This window comes from Parus major, chromosome 14 (assembly GCF_001522545.3).
Source record: "Parus major isolate Abel chromosome 14, Parus_major1.1, whole genome shotgun sequence".
Taxonomy (NCBI): Eukaryota; Metazoa; Chordata; class Aves; order Passeriformes; family Paridae; genus Parus; species Parus major.
In genome coordinates this window covers 1,931,662-1,954,418 of record NC_031783.1, presented here as the reverse complement: position 1 = coordinate 1,954,418, position 22,757 = coordinate 1,931,662, and the positions used below count along the sequence as shown (strand labels likewise).

General features: G+C 46.4%; 1 protein-coding gene across 3 annotated transcripts in view; it reads left to right on the top strand.

Annotated features, from left to right (window-relative positions):
• The window catches only part of C14H16orf71 (chromosome 14 C16orf71 homolog), an 88,708-nt gene that overhangs the window by 24,831 nt on the left and 41,120 nt on the right, over nucleotides 1-22,757 (top strand). For all 3 annotated transcript variants that reach the window (XM_033517938.1, XM_033517937.1, XM_033517939.1), the window contains 5 exons: nucleotides 2,766-2,957; nucleotides 5,375-5,530; nucleotides 9,818-10,012; nucleotides 18,159-18,275; nucleotides 20,590-20,734. In XM_033517938.1, the coding sequence (XP_033373829.1) occupies nucleotides 2,766-2,957; nucleotides 5,375-5,530; nucleotides 9,818-10,012; nucleotides 18,159-18,275; nucleotides 20,590-20,734 (805 nt within the window). The remainder of the gene's footprint in view (nucleotides 1-2,765; nucleotides 2,958-5,374; nucleotides 5,531-9,817; nucleotides 10,013-18,158; nucleotides 18,276-20,589; nucleotides 20,735-22,757) is intronic.

Genomic DNA, 22,757 nt, shown 5'->3' with positions numbered 1-22,757 from the left:
TCTCCTTGGCCATTCCAGCCTCTCACAGCTTTGACATGAATGTTTCCCAGTCTCTGAAGCTCTTTGTCCAATCTAACATGGATGTGTAGAAAGAGTAACGCTAACAATTTAAAAAAACATCAACAAAAGCATCATTTAACCACTCAGAGCTATTTTATTAGAAATAAAATTATGTTAATCTTGGCTGGCAATCTTGTGCCCACCAGGCCTTGGCTTGCTGTCATCATAAACAGCTCTGGTTTAAAATTATAATAATAATAATATGGAGGTAAATTGCCACTTTTAAAAATGAGTTTTTAATGAATAATAGTTTTGAATCATCCTTTGGGATTATAATGGAATCACAGAATGATTTGGGCTGGAAGAGACCTTAAAGCTCATCCCATTCCACCCCTGCCATGGGCAGGGACACCTTCCACTGTCCCAGGTTGCTCCAAGCCCCATCCAGCCTGGCCTTGGACACTTCCAGGGATCCAGGGGCAGCCACAGCTTCTCTGTGCCAGGGAACAATTCCTTCCCAATATCCCAGCTCACCCTGCCCTTCCTCAGCCTGGGGTCATTGTGTCTCTGTGGAGGTTCAGCACCACTGTCACTGCAGGCTGGGTTGTGTGGCTGTCCCGGAATTACCTTGCAATTCCTTTTTTGTTCCTCATTTCCCCGTGGTGTGGATTTGGGCAGAGGTCACTCCTTGGCTGCTGCTCTTCCTTGCACTGTAGTCCTGTGAGAGTGGGGGAAAAAAGGCCAGAGCTGGGGATGGAGGGTGGTTTGGAAACTGAGCTGAGGGGCTGGGACTTGTAATGGCATAAACTGTAATTGCAAAATAAAATAACAAGAATTTGGGAAGAGGAAATGTTTATCTTATTTACTCTTTGGTAATTGTTGGCACTTGACTGCAGTCAGCTGCAAGCCTATCTCTGAGTGACAGCACAATTCCAGCCAGAGCAACCAAAAATAGTCCAGCATTTGAGTAACTTTAGGTTTTTTTAATAACCTAATATTGTCACAAATAAAAGCCAGTGTAAGATGGGCAAATTGAACTCTCCTCTGCAGGCTGGGGTAAACTGGGCAGTGCTGTGGGAAGCCATACCCAGAAAGCAGCAGTTGTATTTTTCTTCAGCTATTCTTGCCCAGAATTAAACTGGATTAGCTAATTTTTTGTTCATCAGTCTCAATATTTCAGAAGTTATTTAAATTCTACACTTAGATTATCACTGAGGTGAGGAGGATGGCAGAGGGAGGAGAGGGAAGGTCCGACCTTCACCAATACTTCAGTCAGAAAGAACTTTAATAAGCAAACTTACCTGATTTTGGTCAGAAAACCCACAGAGACTTCCCTTGCTGCTGTGCCAAGAAGTTTGGAAGAGTTGGAGATCCCCTCACCCTTGTTGAGGGAGGAAGGAAAAACCTTTCTCCAACACAGGAGATGGGAGAAGGTCACTTTTCCCTCATGGTTTATCCCAAGGCCTCTTCCTCAGGGGATTTCAGTGGAGGGGCCAAAGCCCTGAGGAATTCTGTTGGCACCCCAGGACTACAGTAACATTAATTAATACAAATCTGCAGCATCACACACATTTGCATGGCTCTTTTGCCTTTATTACTAATTGCAGTTTTATTTGGTACCAAAACACAGGGTGACACAGTAGAGCTGCTTTCATTTTTTTCCTTATTAAACCATTTTTAAGAAGTTGTCTGTTTTGAGGACCAGCACAACAGTCAAGCTACATTAACTTGTCAAGTGGATTAGTCATGAAACACCTTTTTGGACATTTTAATTCAGAATTAAAGTGGCTGTAATTTGATTTAGCTTACTTTGCTTTCAGAGTAAATTCAGGTAAATCAAATTAAGGTTCATTCAGTGTAGAGGTGTGGGCAGAAATCCTCATTATGGGCTACATGGAGCAACTGAAAACATGAGGCCAGGTTGGATGGGGCTTGGAGCAGCCTGGTCCAATGGAAGTTGTCCCTGCCTGTGGGAGGAGGTGGAAGAAGATGAGTTTTAAGGCTCCTTCCAAGCCAAACCCTCCCATGATTCTGTGATTGTAACTATTGAGGAGCAGTACTGGAGAATCTTTGGGATTTTAGGGACTTGCTGGTTAATTTACCACAGAAATGTCAGGGGCAGCAAGTTGAATATAGATAGGAAGAACAAGCCAGCCAATAATTACAGCTGCTGCATCTGTGGAAGGAAAAGAAGTTGTGAGTACCACAGTTCAAGCTTGAAGTTGTGTCTTGAACAGTTCTCTTAAAGGAGAGGGAATTTGCATCCCAAATAACCTAAATAACTAATTCAGAACTATCAATGCTGAGGTAAAGAAAGGAGGTGAGTTCCCTTAACTGTGACATCATCTCTGAAATGAGGGATGTTAGGTGAAGCAGAAAATAATGAGCTTTCACACTATCAGGCTTGTTTGAAGGCTTTTCAGTGATTAAAAAAAACCCCAAACACTGAGTCTTGAATACAGAATAAATTCAATCACACTTTTCCAGCTGTGACTGTGTTAACCTTCCATTCACCAGGCAGTGTGTGACTAAATGAGGGCCCAGGTGACAGCTGTCCAAGAAAACCTGCAGTGCTCAGGCAGGTGTCACTGATGGAACAACCTGGCTTTTATGGCTCATTCTCCCTCTTTGATAAATGCTCTCTGGGTGTTAAATGCCCCTCCTGTGATGGCAATGAATGTAATTAATTCCTGATGATGAATACACTTCCAGTAATCCGAGTGACTTTCATTTCAATACTATCTTTTTTTTTTTTTTCTTGACAGGAAGCCTCTTTTTTGCCAGCTATTGACACATTGCCTGGATCCCACAGAGTGCAGAAGGAGGTGCTGCTGATGACCATTTGGCTGGCAAGTTGTGGCCAAGTGGCCACGGATCAGTGTGAGAGGCAGCTGCCTGACAAGGTGCTGGGAGCAGCCAACATCTACCAGGCCCTGGTGGCGTGGCTGCTGTCCCTGGTGAGTGCAGTGACCTGGCACAAAAGGTGATGAGGGCTGTGTTTGGACCTCCAGTGAATACACAATCACTCTTGAAATCTCCTTTTTCCCCTCTAACAGCTACAAAACAGTGGCTGAACAAAGTGGAAATTATGTTCTAATTCACCTCAGAGCCTGTAAATAAAAGTCTCGCTGGAGTCAGTGGAGCTGGGTTGTGCCTGTAGTTTATGTGAAGTGAAAAAGAAGTGAAGAATTGTTGAGCCAGATTTTCAGTTGTTGAGAGTGGCTGCTGGGTGTTGGGTTTTGTCCTTGGCAATGGACACAGGTTCCTGTTTTTCACCACTTCTGGGTAAGAACAGACCCTTCCTGATAGTCAAGAGTGCTGTGAACAAGTGAGGGGCTGCCTTCATTGTCCTTTGGTTCACATGTTTTTCTCCTCTAAAGAAATCACCCCATTCTCTCTCTTTCCCATCCATATTACCCTTTATTCCCTAGGGAAAACAGTGTATTTTTCTGCCCCAATGTATATTTTTCCTTCCCACCCTGCTCAGTGGTCTTATTCTTTCCCCTGGCAAAGGCTCTGGAATACCAATACTGATCCACGCAGTCAAGGTAGATTTCACTCTGAGCAGCCAGGCTTTTAAATCACTTAAACTCCACTTAAACACAATTAATTGTTAATGATGTTCGTGCTTGCATTAAAACATTGCTAACATTCTTTAGTGTTAGTTCAGTGCTAATGAAAATTGCCACTGGAACAGCCCTGGATCCTGAATTTTCCATTCAGACTCGTTAGCTTGTGACCAGCTGCAGTGTGAGCTCTCTTCCCTTGTGCTATTCCCATTAAAAAACCCACAAAAACCTGAGCTCTGACTTGTAGCAGTTCTCTCAGAGCCTGAAAGGGTACCTCAGCTTCCAGGGCTGAGTCACTCTGCTGGGTGTGGGGTCAGATGTTCAGATGGACTTTGTGCCCAAGAAAAACTGGGGTAAAATCCACCAATTTATTCTACACAGGCTCTGAAATGGCTGTTGGATAGCAATGAAAAAGTTTGCCTTTCTTTCACTGAAAGAATTGGAAATGTCAAGGCATTTTTAGACCAAATTCTCATCTGGTAATCCATGCAATTCCATTGTCTGGCTTGTGTAAATCAGCATATTCTTACTGATTCCACTGGAGATGTGATGGATGCTGCCAGGTGGGAGCAGTGGTCCTCTGGATGGTGCAGAATTCCCCATGGGAATCAAGCAGGAGGATTTGGTGCTGGTGTTTTGAGTGATCCAGCTGAGCTGTGCAGCAGTTTCAAAGTCCAGCCTTGGCCCTGTGTTAAAAACATGTTTTTAAAGGCCTTTATCTGCCTGTAAATGGTTTGGGGCTGTGCGTGCAGTAAATAGAGCTGATGATGAGACTGGTGATGGAAAACCAGCAGAACAAGACTTGGAGTTTCTGTATCCACCAGAACCCTGGGAAGGAATTACAGTCCTGTAGCTCAGACTTGCTTTTCTCTCCATCCAGAGCATGTTCTGGATCAGGTGCCTCTGCTTTTCCTTTCTCCTGGATCTGCTGATTCTCTGTGTCTGACTCTCCCAGAGTTTTCTGCCCCTTTTCACCAGCTGCCCTGCACATTTTGCAGCATCCCAGGGCCTTCCCAGGCTGTTTCAAGTGTCTCTACTCTCTCTTTTCTGACTTGTAATCAAGATTTTCATGTATTTTGCATGTTAAAGTGGATTATGTTTCATCTGACTTTGAGCAACCTAAAGAGCCAAGGCAGAGTCTGTCCTATTGGAACCTTCTCCCTGGATCTAAACTGATATTCACAATAATAATTTATGTCTTGGGGTTGCAGAAATCACTTTTTACCCTTTTTGGTTTAAATCAGATCTATAAACTGGAAAACAGAATGTTTGCCTCCCACACATATGTGCACAAAAAAAAACCCATGAAAAAGAAATCACCTCAGCCCAAATAAAAAGGGATTCACAGGATGGGGATTGATGGGGTTTGGGCTATTAGTGAAGGGCTTCTTAGGGAAGCCTGCAGCAGGCTCTTGGAATGGCATCATCCCTTTGGATGGATTTGTGAGCTGAGATTGGGTTGATTTCACTGTCACTGATAAAGGCACACACGGTGCTGCTGTGACAGGAACATTCTGGGCAGCCTTGACAGGAAATAATGTGAATTCCTGCTTCAAACTGGTGGAAGTCAGAGCTTGCAAGTCCTCATTGAGAAAATAAATCCTATGGCTTATCAAAAGCAATGTGTTATTCCTATTTAATTTGATCTTTATTGATTTTTCTACTGGCTAAACCACAGCTAATCTACTAATCAAAGCAGAGTGCTCCCTGGGTTGTTGTGGGGCTCTACTCAAAAGCAACAGAGCAAGATAAAGGTTTTTTTTCAGTCCATCTAAAAATAGAATTGTGTTCCAATGAATTTCCAGGTGCCTCCTGTGAAGAGGAAGGATGGCCCCAAAGCTCCATTTGAGGTGGTGGGGCTGCAGCAGGCCTGGAGAGAGGAAGGCTTGGCCCTCCACGCCTGCCTGGTGGCACCAGAGGAACCTTCAGCCCAGAGCTGCCCCTGGAGCCACGAGTCACCAGTGAGTAGCAGCATTTACACCTGGTAGTTGTGCAAGCAGGGCAGGCAGCCCTGCTGTGTGCTGAGGCCTGGGTGTGCCAATGGCAGCTGAAATGGCAGCAAGGCAGGACAGAGCAGTGTCAGAGCTGCCCAGATGGGGATGAGGAACAGCCCAGCCTGTGGAACTGAAGGATTGCTTACAGCTGATTGCCAGCCCAAGCTGTCCTCAGTTTATTCTGCATTTAGATTATGTGCACACCAGAAAACAGCTCTCTGTTGCATCATTTTATCTCAATTGCTCATTAGCTGGAACCTCACACTGCAGAAATCTGGCTGGGTTTGGAGGGGACACATCTTTTGGCACCTATTATGGTTTTTCCTCCTTTATTTTAACCGTGCAAAGAGTGTGGCATAGGAGGAAGAGTTATTTTTATTTGAGTACCAGGAGTTGAGGTCTGGAAGCAGGACCTGAGCCTTAACCTTACATTTTGGTGGGTCCTTGAGCCTGAGCTGTACAATAAAACTGGAAGGTCTTGCACACAGGCTGGAAATTTAGCACATGCAGGTGGCACATGTGACATGATATGAACTCCTGTCCTGAACACAGCAGAGCTCTGAAATTGCAGCTCTGGCTCTGCTCTGTTGGTTCTGTCTTTCACAGAGCTGATTTGATACAGGTTGGAGTATCTTCTACCTCTGTCTTTTTTGGAGAAAAATAAAAAAATATTCTTTTTTTTCTTCTTTTTTTTTTGAGACACCTTTTTAGGCAGTATTGCTACTCTTGCCTGGTGTAAATACCTATTTTACCTGAGCAATGTGGGTGACTCTTGCTGGGAAGTCAGGCCAGGTGGATGTGGAGAGCCAGATCCCCCAGATCTTCTGAGAGTCACTTGCTTGAATAACTGTTCTGTGGCTGAGGAACCTTTGAGGTGCTGCCCTGGGCTCTGCTGAGGCTGCTGAATTCCTCTCAGGTGGCTCAAATCAGCTTTTGTGGTTTCAGTGAGCTGGTAGTGGATTTTCTACTCCATTTTTGCCTGCTTCATTCCCAGCTATCTGTATTATACCTGCTGGCCACACCATGGGGAGCCTAAATGCAACAGGATGTGTGAACATGTTTTTAAAACACAATTCAGCATCCCCTCCTCAGCTGCAGCAAGTGTTCTCCACTTGCAGCTGCTGCCTGGGAGCAGCAAAGATTGCATTGCCCATGTTGTATCACAAAACCTGGAGTCTGACAGCTCCAGAGCTCCTGAAGATAAATGATGGATGCTGGCATGAAATGTCATGATTAAAACACTACCAAAACAACCCAGCCCAAAACAATGAGCAGCTTTTCCATTGGTGCTTGAGCAGCTCTGGGCAGAGGCTGATGAGACCAGGCTCTGCTGGACTGGACAAGGACTTGGTGTTGGTTCCTGCCCAAGGCAACTGAATTCAAGGTGTTTCCTCTGTGGAGCAAAGCAAGTGAGGGACAGAGCCTGACCTGCTCTCTGCTGATTCCAGCTGAGGGCTTGGCCAAAGCACCAAAATTACTGAGCACTGATGATGCTCAAAGCATGTCCCCAGGGTTACAAAACTGAATGAACTTTTGGAGTTGTGGGCTCAGGCTGCCCTGAGTGGAGCTGGGAAGGGTTAAATGACAACCTGGTGGAACAAACTGAGCTGTTTTTCCAGTCCTTGCCATGGAATCACAGAATGGTTTGGATTGGAAGAGGCCATTCAAGGCCATCCAGTGGAAATCCCTGCAAGAAGCCAGGGACACCTTCCACTATCCCAGGCTGCCCCAAGCCCCATCCAGCCTGGCCTTGGACACTTGCAGGGATCCAGGGACAGCCACAGCTGCTCTGGGCACCCTGTGCCAGGGCCTGCCCACCCTCATCATGAAAAACTCTCAGCTCTGTTCTCAGCAGTGACATTTCAGGTGTTGGGGCAGCTCTTCCAAGCAGGACTTAGATTTCCTCTCCCTCATTAGAGGCTCTGTCTTTGTGGTGGCACTGACTTGTGTCAATCTTTCTTTCCTGAGGCATTTGTAGAACTGCTGCTTCCCCCAGCAGAGATCAGAGCTGGGAGGACCAACAAAAGTTGGGATGTCAGCCCCAGCAGAGAGAAGGAAAATGACAGCAAATCTCTCCCTGTTCCTGCCCTTGGGCAGCTTCAGCTACTGTGGAGAGAAATGTGGACTTTACTCTTCACACTGCAGCCTCAGCCTCTCACTGTCCTGTCAGTGTGCAAGTTCTCAGTGGCTGAATTGAAAAACAAAACCCTGTTGGGGCTCTTACTCGTTCTGGTTCCAGTTGTCTCCTGTGGGCACAAAGAGACACTTTTCAGGGCTTACCTTTAAAATATGATTTGGTTTCCAGGTGCCTTTGTTGCATCTGTTTGCCATAAGAATTTAGGGAGACTTTAAGTTACTTTTTTTTGGATTATGCAAAAAAGACCAGGTATGTGTAAATGTTAACCATGATGACAAATGATATTTTAATATTAATGTGTAGAGCCCAGAGTCCATTTTCAGTCCCAAAAGGGGGCTCTGAGCCATCAGTTTCTTATTTATTGGCCATTTCACTGTTATCTGTGTATCTTTTATTATTTATCACACTCTAGTTCTCTGTCCCAAGGTGTAATAGTTATAACTACACTAATAATAGTCGCTTCTCCAGACAAAAGCTCCTGTTCTTAGCACATCAAGAAGTCTTTTGGCTTATTCAGCTGAGATGGCATCTATTCCTATATCCAGTGGTTCTGCTATGTTTCCTCTCATTTTTGTCAGTTTTTTTGGGGGTAGTTTAGGGTGGTTTTATTTCTGTCCTCCTCCAAACAGCTGCTAGAAGTGAGGCAGATTTCAGCATCCCTGCCTGGTTTTGGTTTCTTGTTGTCAGAACAAATGCTGGAACACTCAGCTCCTGTAATCCCTGTGTGCTGATAGACAGGCTGCAGTTCCAGGCATGTGTGATGGGAATTAGATTTGTACAGTCTCTGCTCTAACAATCTCCCAGGCATTCCCAGTCATCCCACTGGCCCTGTGTGGGGCTCTGGGGCTCCTCTCTCTGCACCTCCATCACTTCATTCTCCTGTGGCACAGAGGAGCTCCCAGTCTCTGTCCTTTGATTTGGGGTTTTCCTCCTTGAGCTTCACTTTTTAGGTGCAATAATCACAGAATGATGGAATATCCTGAGCAGGGAGGGACCCACAGGGATCATCCAGTCCAGCTCCTGCCCTGCACAGACACCAAACAACCCCACCCTGGGCATCCCTGGCAGCCTCGGGGCTGTGCCCATTCTTTTCCACCTCTGGGGGAAGAACCTTTCCCTGATCTGCAGCCTGAGCCTGCCCTGGCCCAGCTCCAGCCGTTCCCTGCTCCTGTCCCAGTCCCAGAGACCGGAGCTGCCCCTCGGGAGGAGCTGCAGCCCCTGCTGAGCTCTGCCCTCAGTCTCCTTCTCCAGCTGAACAATCCAAGTGCCTCAGCTGCTCCTCAGAGCCTTCCCCATGCCCATGTCCCTCCTCTGGACACTCTCCAACAGCTTTAGATCCTTCTGATGATGTGGCACCCACAACTGCCCCAGACCTGAGGTGAGGCCTCACCAGGGCACAGCAGGACCTTCACTTCCCTCGAGTAACTGGTGGAGAGAAGATGTTCTGCACAATTGCTGAGTCTGTTGATATGTGATTAAGTCTCCTTGAGGTCACTGGTTTTGTTCTCTGAAAGTCCTGCTAATTAAGAATCAACCTAAAGAACAATGAGGGGAGGTTAAATGATGGAAAACTGTGGTTTAGCAGTGCAGTAGTCAATATTAATGTATCAGTATTAATATTAGCCTCAGTCTTAAAAAAAATCACAGAATGGTTTGGGTTGGAAGGAACCTTAAAGGTCATCTGATTTCAACCCTCTGCCATGGGCAGGGACAGCTTCCACTAGACCAGATTGCTCAGTGTTCTCTGCACCCTGGCATTGAACACTTCCAGGGATGGGGCACTAACAACTGTTTTCATTTAGATCCCTAAGAGATCCTTTGGCAGTTAAAGTCTCATTGTATTGGGCTGGATTAGGGTCCTGTTTATGGGCTTTCCTTCCCCTCTGAGTGTGGTGGGATGTGCTTTGGAGCAGGGTTTGTGAGCTGATGGATGGCAGGAGCATGGGCTGAAGGGTGTGGGGGTTTGGGTGTCACACCAGGGGTTGGTTTGGAGAATCTGAGGGCAGCTGTGTAGAGTCTGGGGTGGCCATGGACAGAGGAGGAGCTGCTGCAGGTGCAAGGTACAGCAGAGTTTCTGAAACCTTCACCAAAGCTTTTTAACCACTGGCTCTTTACAGGCTGCAGAACATCTCCAGGGAGCATCCAGGTTTTACCAGACAGTTTCTGCATTTCTGACCTCTACGTGGCTTCCAGATCTTATTTGGTGGAAAGATGAACTGGCCAGTCACTTCCAAAACCAGCTGTGCCCACTTCTTCCTGGAATTCCCTCTGTCCTGCTCAGTAACATCACTGCTGTTAATCCTGACCCTCAGGTACTGTACAGAAATGCTTGGACTTCTGGTCATTTTTTGATCAGGTCCAGTAAAAATGTTTTTTTCCAGTGTTAACAGATATTCTCATTTGCTTTAGCACAGGATTTAAACAGAGTTTGAAAACAAATGCTTCCAATATCAGAATATTCCATTCTGTGATTTTAATGTCTGTGGATATACACAGGGAACTACAAGGACACAGCACCTCTCCAAATCAAGTGCTTCCAATGTCTTGCCTGCCTGGAAATGTCTGCAGGAGCACTCACTGCTGTCTATAAGCAGAATAATAATTAACCTTTCACTTCTGTCAGATTAGCAAGTGCTCCATAACAAATGAATGAAATGTTGCAAGAATTCCTTATACTAACTGGGGGAATTTATTCCTTGAGGGCATCCAATGCTGCTTTTAGGCCTCCACCAGCCTTTCCTACCTTGGTGTAAATATTTAGAGTGGATTTTCAAACCAGCACATAATATGACCTGATTTCTATACCTTTTGGGGGAATGTTTTGTTTATTTCTTTCTCACAACAGCACCAGCCTTTGGACAATATTTGGTCTTTTCCCAATATTTTTAGTTGAACAAAACCCTTGAGACACAATTCCAGGGAATAGCAAAGCCTGTAATTTTTGTTCACAATGAAGTTTTAATTTTGAAAATGATGCAGCATGAGAACTTTTCTGCCATTTCAACCAGATTTGGGGATTACTATGACTCTGTGAGAATCAATGCCATGAAAGCTTAGGGGTTTAGCAGTGCACTTAGCAATTTGCCTAAAGGTTTATCCCACTTGTGTGCAGGAAAAGGAGGCTTAGTGTTGTTGATTTGCAGTCACTGTGGCTTTCAAGCAGAAGCAGGAGCTGTAAAGAGTCTGACGTACTCGTAAAAGATAAATCTGCTCTGTGCTTTTAAGGCATAAAATAAGACATCATTTGAAAGAGCCAGGGCTTTTATGCAAATCCCTTATTAGGGGAATTATAAATCATTAGGATTGAACAGCATGATAGCAGGTGCTTTCTGGGGATGGATCTTTGCCTTGATGCCGTGGAAAACATGATGTCAATTTAAAAACCACGTTCTCTTCCCAAGTTCAAGTGCTCTGTGCCCCCCAGGCCTGAGTGAGGCTGAGACCCCTGTGTGTTGTGGCTTTTTCACAGTTATGGAATTACAGCATGGTTTGAGTTGGGGAGGGACCTCTAAACCCATCCAGTGTCACCCCCTGCCGTGGACAGAGACACCTTCCACCATCCCAGGCTGCTCCAAGCCCTGTCCAGCCTGGCCTTGGACACTTCCAGGGTGGGACAGCCACATTTTCACAGCTGGTTTGGCAGCAAGGCTGATTTCCAGAGCAGGGCTCAATGAGCCACGCTCTCAGCAGGCAGCAGCTCACCCTGATGTCTGCCCTGGAGCTCTGCAAAGTGCTACCAACAGAGAATGTTCCCAAGTGTCATTAAAATACAACCAAAAAGTGCAGCTTAGAAAACTCAGTATCACATTCTTTTAACTTCTTTGGTCTGAAGGTTTGGTACAAGGCCAGTGATCCATGCTTTGCTCGTTGTACATTTGTATTTCTTTTGAGCAGTGTGTACAAGACTAAGCAGCCCAAAGAACCCACGTGTTGGAGGAGCATGCAGTGAATCCCTGCCTTTGCTCCAGGTAGATCAGGGTCTGAGAGAGAAATCCTGGCAGGATGGTGGAAAAATTGGGTAGAAATGGAGGGAGAGGGAAGCTGTTGTGTACTAAGCAGCTCTGTGTGTGATCAGGGGAGCAATTGCCAGCAGTAATTGTAATAACCTTTATGCTTTTTGTTTATTAGTGCATGAGCCAATGTCTTGTTTTCAGTCAATTTGTCTGCTGGATTTTCTGCCTGTTCTGGACCCCAAACAGATTGCTTTGCCTGTGCTGGTTTTTGGAGGTATTTTTACGAGTGCTGTGCAACCAGCCTATTAACCTGCAGCAATTCACTCCTGATAGGAGCAGCAGATCACAATGCAGTCATTAAAGCCCAGCTTGGGCTGGGAGTGACAACATCCCTGTGGAAGTTGTTAACTGCAAGGTCCCCTGTCAGCAGAAAGAGGATTTCTTCATTTTAGCATAAAATAAAAGTACTTTCTTGCTGCCAAGTCACAGGATGCAAACATTCACCTGAGGGATACAGAAGACACACACAGAGCCAGTGTTGATGCTGCTTTTCCTCAGTCTCTTTGGTCCAATTCTGGAATTCTTTTCCTCTCCCTCAGTTTTTCTGGATGTTGGGGCATTTTCCCAAAAGGTGAAGCCCCAACTTGTGCAGGTGCCAGGACACAGGAATCAGGGCATAGCAACATTTTCAGGGAGGTTTTTAGGAAGAAGGGAAACCTGCATCCCTCCTCCTCTGTCCACAGATGTCCCTAAGCCAAGGTGAAGGAGATTTTTTTACTTTAAGTTCCAGAAAATTGAATTTTGTTGCACCTCCTGGTGATCAGCTCCCCTTGTGCTGCTCCTTTAGCAGCTCCCCTGCTCTGACACAAAATTTGTATGGGTTTTTGAAATAGTAGTGATTAAAGGAAAGTCTACACAAAGTTTCCTCCTTACTTTTTGCTTAAGCAAAGCACTGTTTGTTTTGTTTTGTTTTGTTTTCTGTCTAATTGTGGGTAAGAATTCCAGAACTGGGTCCAGGGAATTGAATTTTCCCTGATATTGTTACCCAGTCCTGCTAAAAATGTCCAGCAGCACAGACTGACCTAACAGCAGGGTAGATGTGTGGCAGGGGTTGGCAGAAAGTAGAGCAGTTCTTTCATGTGGAATTTCAGATTTTTGGGCTTTTCCTGCTGGAGTTGGTGTTAACTGTGTTGCCATAGGAGCTCTCACACACACAAGCTTTGAAAGTTGAATATTTTATTTCAAATTCTGAACTAACCATGTTGGATACATGAAGAACTGGACATTGCTGCTGAAGTTTGAGGTCCTTGTGGAAAAGCAGCCCCGGATGCAGCACTTGTTGCTCTGTGCACTTGAGGCACAGATTTAGAGCTGAGATTCCCAAGCTGTGTGTGCAGCCCCTGAAGAGGGAGTGGGAGGCAATTCCAGAGGATCTTTTCATGTCTGTGAGTCTGTGTTTCAGCATGAGCTCAGTGAGAATGCTGTGAGCTCTCTGAGTTCAAACTCTGAGTGCTGTGACATTATTTCACTGACAAGCACCATGGCCTTGGCCCTGCTGAGTTGCCTTCAGCATCTTCCACTCTGTTTTGCTGTAACTTCTTTTAATTTCAGTGCTGAGGGAGGCGTGCTCAGTGAATGCTGCTCATTGCCACATCAGCCTTTCACCCAGCTCTCCAGGCCCGTGGCTGTGTGGGCATTGCCTTTCACACCTCCCAAACTGCAGAACTGGGGTTTGCTGTGCTTCAGGGGCTGGGCTGGTTTCATCTGGGGTTATTGCCCCATGTGTTCTCTCTCATTTCATGCTGGGTGAGCAGCACCCAAGCTGGGCCATGGTTTGGGATGGAGGTGCTGCCAGAGCTCCCTGGAGAGCAGCACAATTTGCTCAGCTCCCAGACCTGATCCCCACATTGCTGTGAGCTCCCAGATTTAGTTCACGGCCCAGGGCTGTGCTTTCCTCCTCCAAAGCTTGAAGGATTTGATTGTTGTGCAGCTGAAATGGGCATTAGGGAGGGATAAAACACCAGGACAGCTCCTCCTCATGGGCACACCAAAGCAGCCCTGGCAGGACGAGTCCTGCAGCATTGGCAGTGCCAGCCATGGAGCCCAGAACTCTGCTCTGGGACATCCAGGCTGAAGCTGTAGAGCAGAAGGTGCAAAAGGACAGGTTCATCCTGTCCTGTTTCAAATCTTGCCTGTGGCTTGTCTTTATCTGAGTTAGTGAAAAGGGTCAGGTCTTGCCTGGCTGTGCAGCTGCTCAAGTTGTACCAACAGCTTGGGTGAGAGCACATGGGGCTGGTGATTCCACATGGATAAGGCTTGTCTGGGGGAGAGATGTTTGTCCTGGGACTTCATCTATTTACATTTATAGAAAATAATCCATAGCTGCAGCCCAGAATAGCTGCATGGTTCTATCTTCAGGAGGCAGAAGGTGACATCCTGGCCCTGGCTGAATGAATCCTGCTGGAGTCTGGCATTTATTTTCATGGAGCCAGGAGTTCAGGCAGCCACTGGCATTTGTAAATAAAAAAGCCCTGACCTTTAGAAGGAGGAAGGACTATGCTGATGTCTACCAGAGCTGGCACAGAGATGAAGGCACAGCTTGAAGGGGAATAAAACATTACAGGTTTTCATTCTTCCTAAAATTGGACAGCTCACATTTAGATTGTGTCCATCACTTTTATCATCCATTATTCCTGAAAAGAGCAGCTTTAAAGAATTCTCAAGCTACTGGGCTTTGCCATTAGTGCTGATGGGCACAAAGGCTGGGAGCTACTCTCTCATTCTGTGGTTTAAGATATCCTCTTCCCAATCCAGAAGGGCAACAAGGAGAAGTGAGATCCATTTCAAACTGCCTGCAATAGTCACCAGAACTGCATGTCTTCCTTGATCAGCCCTCTCTATCCCAGACTTTTTTGCTGCCTGGGCTCCTCCTGTGGTGCCTCCACTTTCCTGTACTAAATTCTGAAGAGAACATGCACAGTGGGGAGGGAAGATGTGCAGGGAACACACTCAACATTGTGTTAATCTGGATTTTACCAGGAAAACTGCTCCTGCACACGGCAGCAGCGAGAGAAGAGTTTGAGAGTGATGCTGCCTCATTCAAGGGCAGGATTTGGTGAATCACATCAGACATGAGCCTTGCTGAGAGAGAGAGAGAGAGAAAAGTGCTTTCCCTGCTGCCCCTGATGTGCTCAGCAGGGCTGGCAGTGAGAGGTGACCTCAGCACAGAGCTCCCTCCTGGCTCTGCAGCTCCTGGGGGTGCAGAATCCTTCTCCAGGAGTCTGGTGTTGTCTCACAGAGATAATGGCTGAGCAGATCTTTGCCTTGTGTGTGAGGAGATGAGATTGTGGAGTACATGGGGCTGCTTCCTGCAGTTTCTGTTTTCCTGCTGGGGCTGGGAACAGCCTGGAAGACTCCTTGCAACTTAAAAGAGTCTCTCAGATCACCTGACAGCAAAAGCTCTTCCTTTGTTGACAGAGATGGGAACAGAAAACTCTGTAAGCACGAAGAGGGGATCACAGGCTTGGTCATATTTCTGTGTGACAGTTAAATATTCATGGCTTTGCTGCAGCTCCAGTCTCTGAAATGTGCTTATTCTTCTTTCTGCTGAGGATCTTATGGCACATTTTTGTTCTCCTGTGAGTCTCCTTCCCGGAACTGTCTGCCTGCATCTGGGTGATATTATCTGAAACTAATAGGAGCTTGGGGTTTCTTTTAAATGCTTTTGGAAAAATTGGTGTGTGTTCAATCCCAGCTGTGGCACAAAGTAGTCTTTTCCAGTGTCTTAAGGTAGCAGAAGCTGGAATTTGTCACCCAAACCAAATAAGGATAAATTGGCAAAGAGGAATAACTAAAACCTGGAGTTTAAGGATGTGTCCTCCCTCCCTGCTCATCCTGATCATGGCAGTGTGGATGGAGAGGATGGCAGTGCTGTTGGAAGCCCCGCAGACACACATGGGGATGGTTATGGTTCCACAGAAGTCAAGATATCCCTGGGGCTGCTGGCTGAGTGCAGGGAACCTTCCTCCCTGGGATAAGGCTTTTCCCAGGAGATGGGAGGTTGGTACAGGCTCAGAGCCTCACTGGAGAAGTGTTTTCAGCTAAGATCAAAGGCTGGGCTGCCTCTCCACCACTCTGCAGGGTTTGGGGAGTGTCCTCTCCTCCCAGCAGGGGACAGGTCAGCACTCAGAGCTGATGCTTCCATAGGCTTGGGAAAGGATTTTCAGCTGCTGTGATGTTGGAGGAGTGAGAGGAACCAGCCCTGAGGTGAAACCAATACAATTCTCACCCTACCCTCTTGTAGAACATTCAAAGTAGCACTGAAGTATCATAAACAGAAACGTGTCCAAGTTATTTCAGTGGGAGAAAGGCTCCTGCAGAGGGTCCCTCTCTCTTTCTGTGTCCAAAAGGGCTCAGCTCAGTATTAGAACAACTGGCTCCATGCAATTCTCTCCTACATCACAGGGAAAGTGCCTTTCTCCCTGTTTTTTCCTGCTGATGGCATAGGAGGGCTGTGTCAGGAGCTGGGACGTTTTAGCCAGGCTGGACAAAGCAGGGTGCTCCTCCTGCAGCAGTCTGTCTATTTTCTAATTCATGAGGAGAAGCATTTCCTGGGAGAAATACAACTTTTCAAGCTCCATTTTCTGTTGGTTTGTGAACTCCCATTCAGGTTGGCTGTTGGAAAATAAATGTGGCAGATGACAGGAACAATTCCCACAGGCTTTGCTCCCCAGGTGTGGCCACAACCCTGCTGTGCCTCTTGGAGCAGCACCCTGGGGTCACCATGGAGCCACAGCTTACACCAGGGTGCTCCCCTTGGATTTCCCACCCTGTGTCCTGGAGCTGGATGATTATCCTGAAGGTTTCTATGGTGTTGATTTGACCACATTTTTCCCTTCTTTTCCTTCTTGAACATTCACAGACCTGAGGTTTGTTCAAGGAGCAGCTGGAAGAAATAGGAAACTGGGATTTTGCTGCATTCCCTCTTTGTGGGGCCTGTCTGGGCTCATTGCACTGTGCCACTGTTGCAGATGGGAGCTGGCATCAGGCACTGGCAATGGGGAAGATCCCTTTCCCTTAAATCTCCTTTTCCTCTGATGATATTTAGCACAGCAAACAAATGTAATATCAGCAGTGGAGGCTGGGGAATGATGGATTGCAGGACAGAATGGACAGATCCACTGGGAGATGCCAAAGCCCTTGGTTTGGTGCAGTTGATTTGACTGAAATGGGGTGGAAAGTGAAATCCCCAGTTCTGCTTTCAGGCAAATATCTCATGAAGCACAGGAAACAGAGGAAGGACACAACACAAAAGGTTACTGAAGTGGAAAGGCAGTTGTCAGAGGGGTTTTAATATTGAAATGAATTTCATTTTCTGGTCATTACTTTGAAACATTTGTGGAATGCTCTGAAGTGCCTATCATTTGCTAAGCAGCACACCCAAAATCTCTCAGGTGATGACACAATTAAACAGCATTATATGGAGCTCATAATGCAGAGTGGATGCTTCTCCATGCAGGGTTAGCCCCTTTTCTCTCCATCATAAAAGTCCTGATGAGACCACGTTGAAAATTAATTTCTTTTTCTGTTTTTGAAAAGGTCAGTCCACATGAGCTGAGGACAAATTAACACCTGCTGTAAATCAAAGTAGAGCCTTTAAAAGTAGTGAAGCCTCTTTGAGCTACACCTGAGCCTGTGTTTTAAAAGTGACTATTTTTTTTCCCTTCGTCCCCTGGGATGATTCCCACCCACTGTGAACTCTGCCTAAATGCATCCATATTTCTGGAATGTTCAAACCAAACAAACATGACTTTCAAGAGTTGCTTTTGTCCCTGGCCTTGCTTACAGAGCGTGCAAGCACAGCACATTCTCCTGAGTGACACATCCTTACACTTGCACTTGTACAAGTTGCTTGCTTGGCTGCCCAGAAAATGGATGAGAAACAAAATAAGGTGCTGAGCCTGGGAAATGCTGTGCTTGTGTCCAGCTGTGGCCTAAAATGCAGTTTTTTGCCTATCCATGAGGATGTGGCACGATGAGCCTTACAGCTATGTGTCACTTGTGGTGACATGAGCACAGGAGAAATGTGCTATTTTGGCTACAGGCATGTAGAAATTCATGAAACCCCTTCCTTACCCTTCCATTTGGTTGGTTAATTAGAGCATTGCTTTCACAAAGCCCTTTTCTGCTGAGTGCTCAGCACAGTCCTGGAGAATCAAGGTCTCAGCTGATGGATGCAGCTCCTGGTGATGTCCCTGGGTGCTCTGCATGTTGGGGTTGGACCCTGGGAATGCTCAGGCTCTTGGGAAGCAGTTTCACATTCATGTTCTTGGGATATCAATTAAATGGAAGAGTTGCAAGAAAGCAAATTATATAAATTAACAAAACTGGGCTGAGTTTAGTCCATCAGCTGCATCCTGGTGTGCTCTGTGGCTGTAAGATCCTGGTTTGTCCTGCTTTATTTTAGGATAACATGGAAGTGAGAGCTGTCCTTTGTGCATTTCAGGCAGTGGAGAAGGCGTTTGCAGTGCCAAAGGGATTTTACTGGCAGACAGTTGAGAGTGATGACAAACACTTCCCTGACAGCAGTGCCATGGAGGCTTGCAGAGACACAGACACCGAGGTAAAGAACAACAAACAACCCCCTCCTTCCTCACCTGGGGGCTGAGGGGGGACACTGAGAGACAATTAAGTGCCCTGGAATATTTCAATCTAGAGCTTTGATACAAATACTGATCTTGAAGTATTTTTCACTCAGACCTAAATATATCAGCTGAGTATTTTATGTCATCAGTATTGATGTGCTGATTGCTCTGAGCTGCAGAAGATTAAACTTTGAAATGTGTGGGTTGGAGAAATTGCTACCAACCAGGTGCAAATCTGTAAGAGTAGACAAAATGTTGATAACCTGAAACCACTCGACTGTAAGTCAGCAAACAGCACAACTTTGATTAAACTTGGGCTCAGAAACATTCTAAGGAATTTCTGAAGGTTCTGATACTGCCCAGCCTTCAGTAACTGTGTGTGCTTTGTGAACAAGTAGGGAGTAATTGTATTATTCCACCCCAGGAGAAGAGAAGGTTAAAGGGACTTCAGTTAGCTCTTGGTGAGGAGTGCAGCACAGAATGTTCAGGACCTCACCCCTGTGAAATGAGTTGTTGGGAGGAGCAGGACAGGGCCAGCAGCAGTAATGGGGATCAGCCAAGGGTCACAAAGCCACAGACTGCTTTGGATTGGAGGGACCTCAAAGCCCATCCAGTGCCGCCCCTGCCATGGCAGGGACACCTTCCACCATCCCAGGCTGCTCCAAGCCCCATCCAGCCTGGCCTTGGACACTTCCAGGGATCCAGGGACAGCCACAGCTTCTCTGGGCACCCTGTGCCAGGGCCTGCCCACCCTGCCAGGGAACAATTCCTTCCCAATATCCCATCCATCCCTGCCCTCTGGCAGTGGAAGCCATTCCCTGTGTCCTGTCCCTCCATCCCTTGTCCCAAGTCCCTCTGCAGCTCTCCTGGAGCCCCTTTAGGCCCTGGAAGGGGCTCTGAGGTGTCTCTGGAGCCTTCTCCTCTCCAGGTGAGCACCCCCAGCTCTCCCAGCCTGGCTCCAGAGGGGCTCCAGCCCTTGGGGAATCTCCATGGGCTCCTCTGGACTCTCTCCAGCAGGCCAACATCTCTCCTGTGTGGGTGGCCCCAGAACTGGGCCCAGCACTGCAGGTGGGAGTCCCCAGTGACAAGACCAAGGGTTCAGGCAATGGCCAGAATTGGTGATGTCTGAGATCAGGCCAGGCACAACTCAACCAAGTTTCAGTGGAGAGCAAAGCCAAGTGCCAGGCTCCTGAGGAAGGGGAGACTGACACTCCTGAGGCTTCCCTGTGCTGGATGGCTCTGTTATCACAGCTGGCCCCAAGCCCAGGCAGCCCCAGGGACTCAGAGCAGCTACAGGAAAATCCTTCCTTCCTGGCTGCTGTGAGTACTGGGTTAATAGCAGGAGAGCTTGGGCTAGACAAACATAAAGAAATGGCGCTTTTATTCCTAATTAGACCACTTTTATATGATTTGAGTAAATTTCTATCATCATTTATCATGATGCTAAAGCCTCATAATGTCTTTATGGGGCAGTAGCATTTCATTTCAAGTGTCCAGTAGTGATGGATTCATTTGGCGTTTGCTGCAGCCATAAACCTTGAGCTGGGGAAATCCTTGAGCTGCTCAACATCCAAGAGAACCATGCCCAAATTTGGGGCCAGAAAATCTGCTTGTCTGATCTAGACAATTTATTATCCACAGAGCCACACAACTCCCTGTCATAAAGCCCTTGCTTTTTAAAACAATTTGTTTCTCCAATGGGGAAAATGATAATAATCTACTTCCCTTTGGGGTATAAACATTCAGAACATGTTGGTGTGAGTCTTCCTACATGCCAGGATGGGCTGAAGTGGATGAGGCTGGTAAAGAAGACTCTGAAATGCAAATTTGGGGCAGTACCAGTGATGTGTTTGCCTTTTGATATTTTTTTAGTGTTGATTTTGATGTTGTTAAAGGTTTAGACACACAACCAGTTGGTCCATTAATATTGAGTCATCCAGAAAGATGGGCAAATGGTACTGCACAAAGTCAACAGCAGAAGGGATGCACTGTGGGCTCTGCCCCAGAGACCTTGCAGTTTTTTACTAGTAGGTTTATGTGACAAAAGGCAGAGTTATATCAGCAGAAATGGATTAAATTCAAATTATCATTGCTAGTTGGGGTTTAGCCCAAAGCCAAGAGCCTTCTGTGTAAACTGCACATAAACACAAACCAAATCCAAGCCTCTCTGTAGCTCTGGCAGTGCAGACCCATCCTGGGACCTGCAGGTGAGCAGCAGGGCTGCAGCTCTGAGCTTGTGGTGGGCTTGGGAGCATTTCCCTCATTTTCCCATGTTTTCCTCTGGCTGTCCAGGTTGCCATGGTGTTGCTGTTTGAGGATCTCTTCCGAAGCCCCCTGGAGACCCATCACACTCTGCAGCTGCTGCTGGGCTCTGGGCTGGATGTCTGCGGCCTCCGCCTGCTCTACCCCGGCCAGGAGCTGCTGCTCTCCAGCTCAGGTGAGCTCTGCTTCTCCTCCAGAGCTCCCGTGGTGCTGAGGAAGGCACAGATCTGTAAATGCACTGAGGGGAAGGGTGGGGAGAGTCAGATTTGCATGAGGGTTGCTTTATCAGTTCCCCTATCTTCCCCAAAAGAAATTATAGAATAGCTTTGATTGTTTCTTTCTATTCCCGGTGTTGAATATCCATGAGCTGAATTTTTAACCCTTGATGTGTTTCTGGGTCTCAAACTTTAGCTGCTGTTCCTTTGATGTGAGCTTTCACACATTTCAGTGCCCTGAGCTCCAGGGATGGGCTTACTTGAGTTAAATACAATAATTTAGTTTCTCACTGATACTCCTGAAGGTTTTAGCTGCAGAAAATCCAGCCTCCCTTTTCCACAATTCCCCCATCTCATTGCCTCTGGGACTTCAGGAGTACTGATTTATCTGTCCTGTAATTGCATTGGCTGATAAACCATCATCAAAATGTCACATTATTTAGTAGAATCCCATCTGAGGTGGGAGACCAGCAGGATAAGGCAAACAAACACGATCTGGAGCTCTGAACTCAAATCACAGTCTTGAACATCAGACACCAATGTGTCAAATACTGACATTTACCACTCAAGTCTTTATTTTTTCCCATTTGAGAAACAGAGATGATGAAGCCTGTCTTAAAGCATTATGGAAAATTATTGGTTGCTGCTGCAGCACAACTCCAGAGCAACAGTTGTTCCCTTAGCTGCAGAGTTTAGAGATTGCTGGTGCCTTGTGCTTCCTTTTAAGCCAGAAGGTTCTTCTGGAAGGTTCAGATGTGCCACCATCTCACCCAGACAATCCATTTCTCTTGAGAAAAGCACAGGCAGGCTGAGAGGGAGAGAAATGGGCTTCCTTCTCCTCTGGCTGAAGGGGAATGAAGACCAGTTTAATCAGAGAAAATCCCCCAGTCTCCTTTCCCTTTTTGCATTTGAAAGCAATAGGAGCAGGCTGCCTCAGCACTGGGATTGCAGGTGCAGCTGTCTGGGTGCTGTGCACAGAACACACTCCTGGTGAGAGCTGGAGAGATGGAGGAGGGCTCCAGAAATGAATAAGAAAACCATAAAAGCAGCAGTCATTAGGAGCTGACAGGCAGCAGATCTGCTTCAATGCTCTGTACCATGCACCATTATTTAAGAACATTTTGTATGAAGAGACAATTCATTTGAGCTGAGAACTGTTGTGCAAGTTTGTAAATTAGATTTTTACCCTTAGCTTGGTATCTCTAAAATTATTATTTTAAATACTTACAGCCAGTTCCTCCATTATCTACCTGCTCTGGAGACTTGTGTTCTGCTTTCTGATTCTTATGCAAGAAATCAGAAAGCAGAACATTTGAATATGTTTTTAAACCTAAGGGAAGGAAATCACACACCTTTCTACTTTTGCTGACATCTGCAGCAAGAACTGGAAAGGAGGAAAATTTGATTTTTCTGGGGTTACTTCCTGGGCCCCAGCTATGGTGGAGAAATAGAGAGTCATGGGGAAGAGTTGTTGAAGAAAATAAGGGAAGTCAGAGTTCAAATCCTGGCAGAAAATTAAAAGTGGCAAATCAAATATTTGCCTGGATTTTACAGCACTGTACAAAATCTTTATTTAATGCTGAAGGAAATAATGTAAAAAAGAAGTCCCCAGATTTCCAGTTTGTGATCCCTTTCCTCAGGGCCCTGTTCTTGTCCTGTACTTCAATCCCCCAGCCTTGTGGTCATGAGCAAGAGAAACCTGAAGTGCTGCCTTAGAGTCACAGTTTGGGCTGAAAAGACCCTAAAGACCACCAATTCCAACCCTGCCATGGACAGGGGACAGGGACAGGGACAGTTCCAGTGCATCACCTGCTCTGGAAACCTGCTGTTTTCACAGCAAACACGAGACAACCAATTCCTCTTTCCTCAGCAGACATCCTTGAATAACCTCGGGTTTGCTATTGGGTAAAAGTGTGCAGGTGCTGCCAGCATCTCTCCCCCAGGACAGGTAACCAGGTGATTGATTGATTGATTGATTGATTG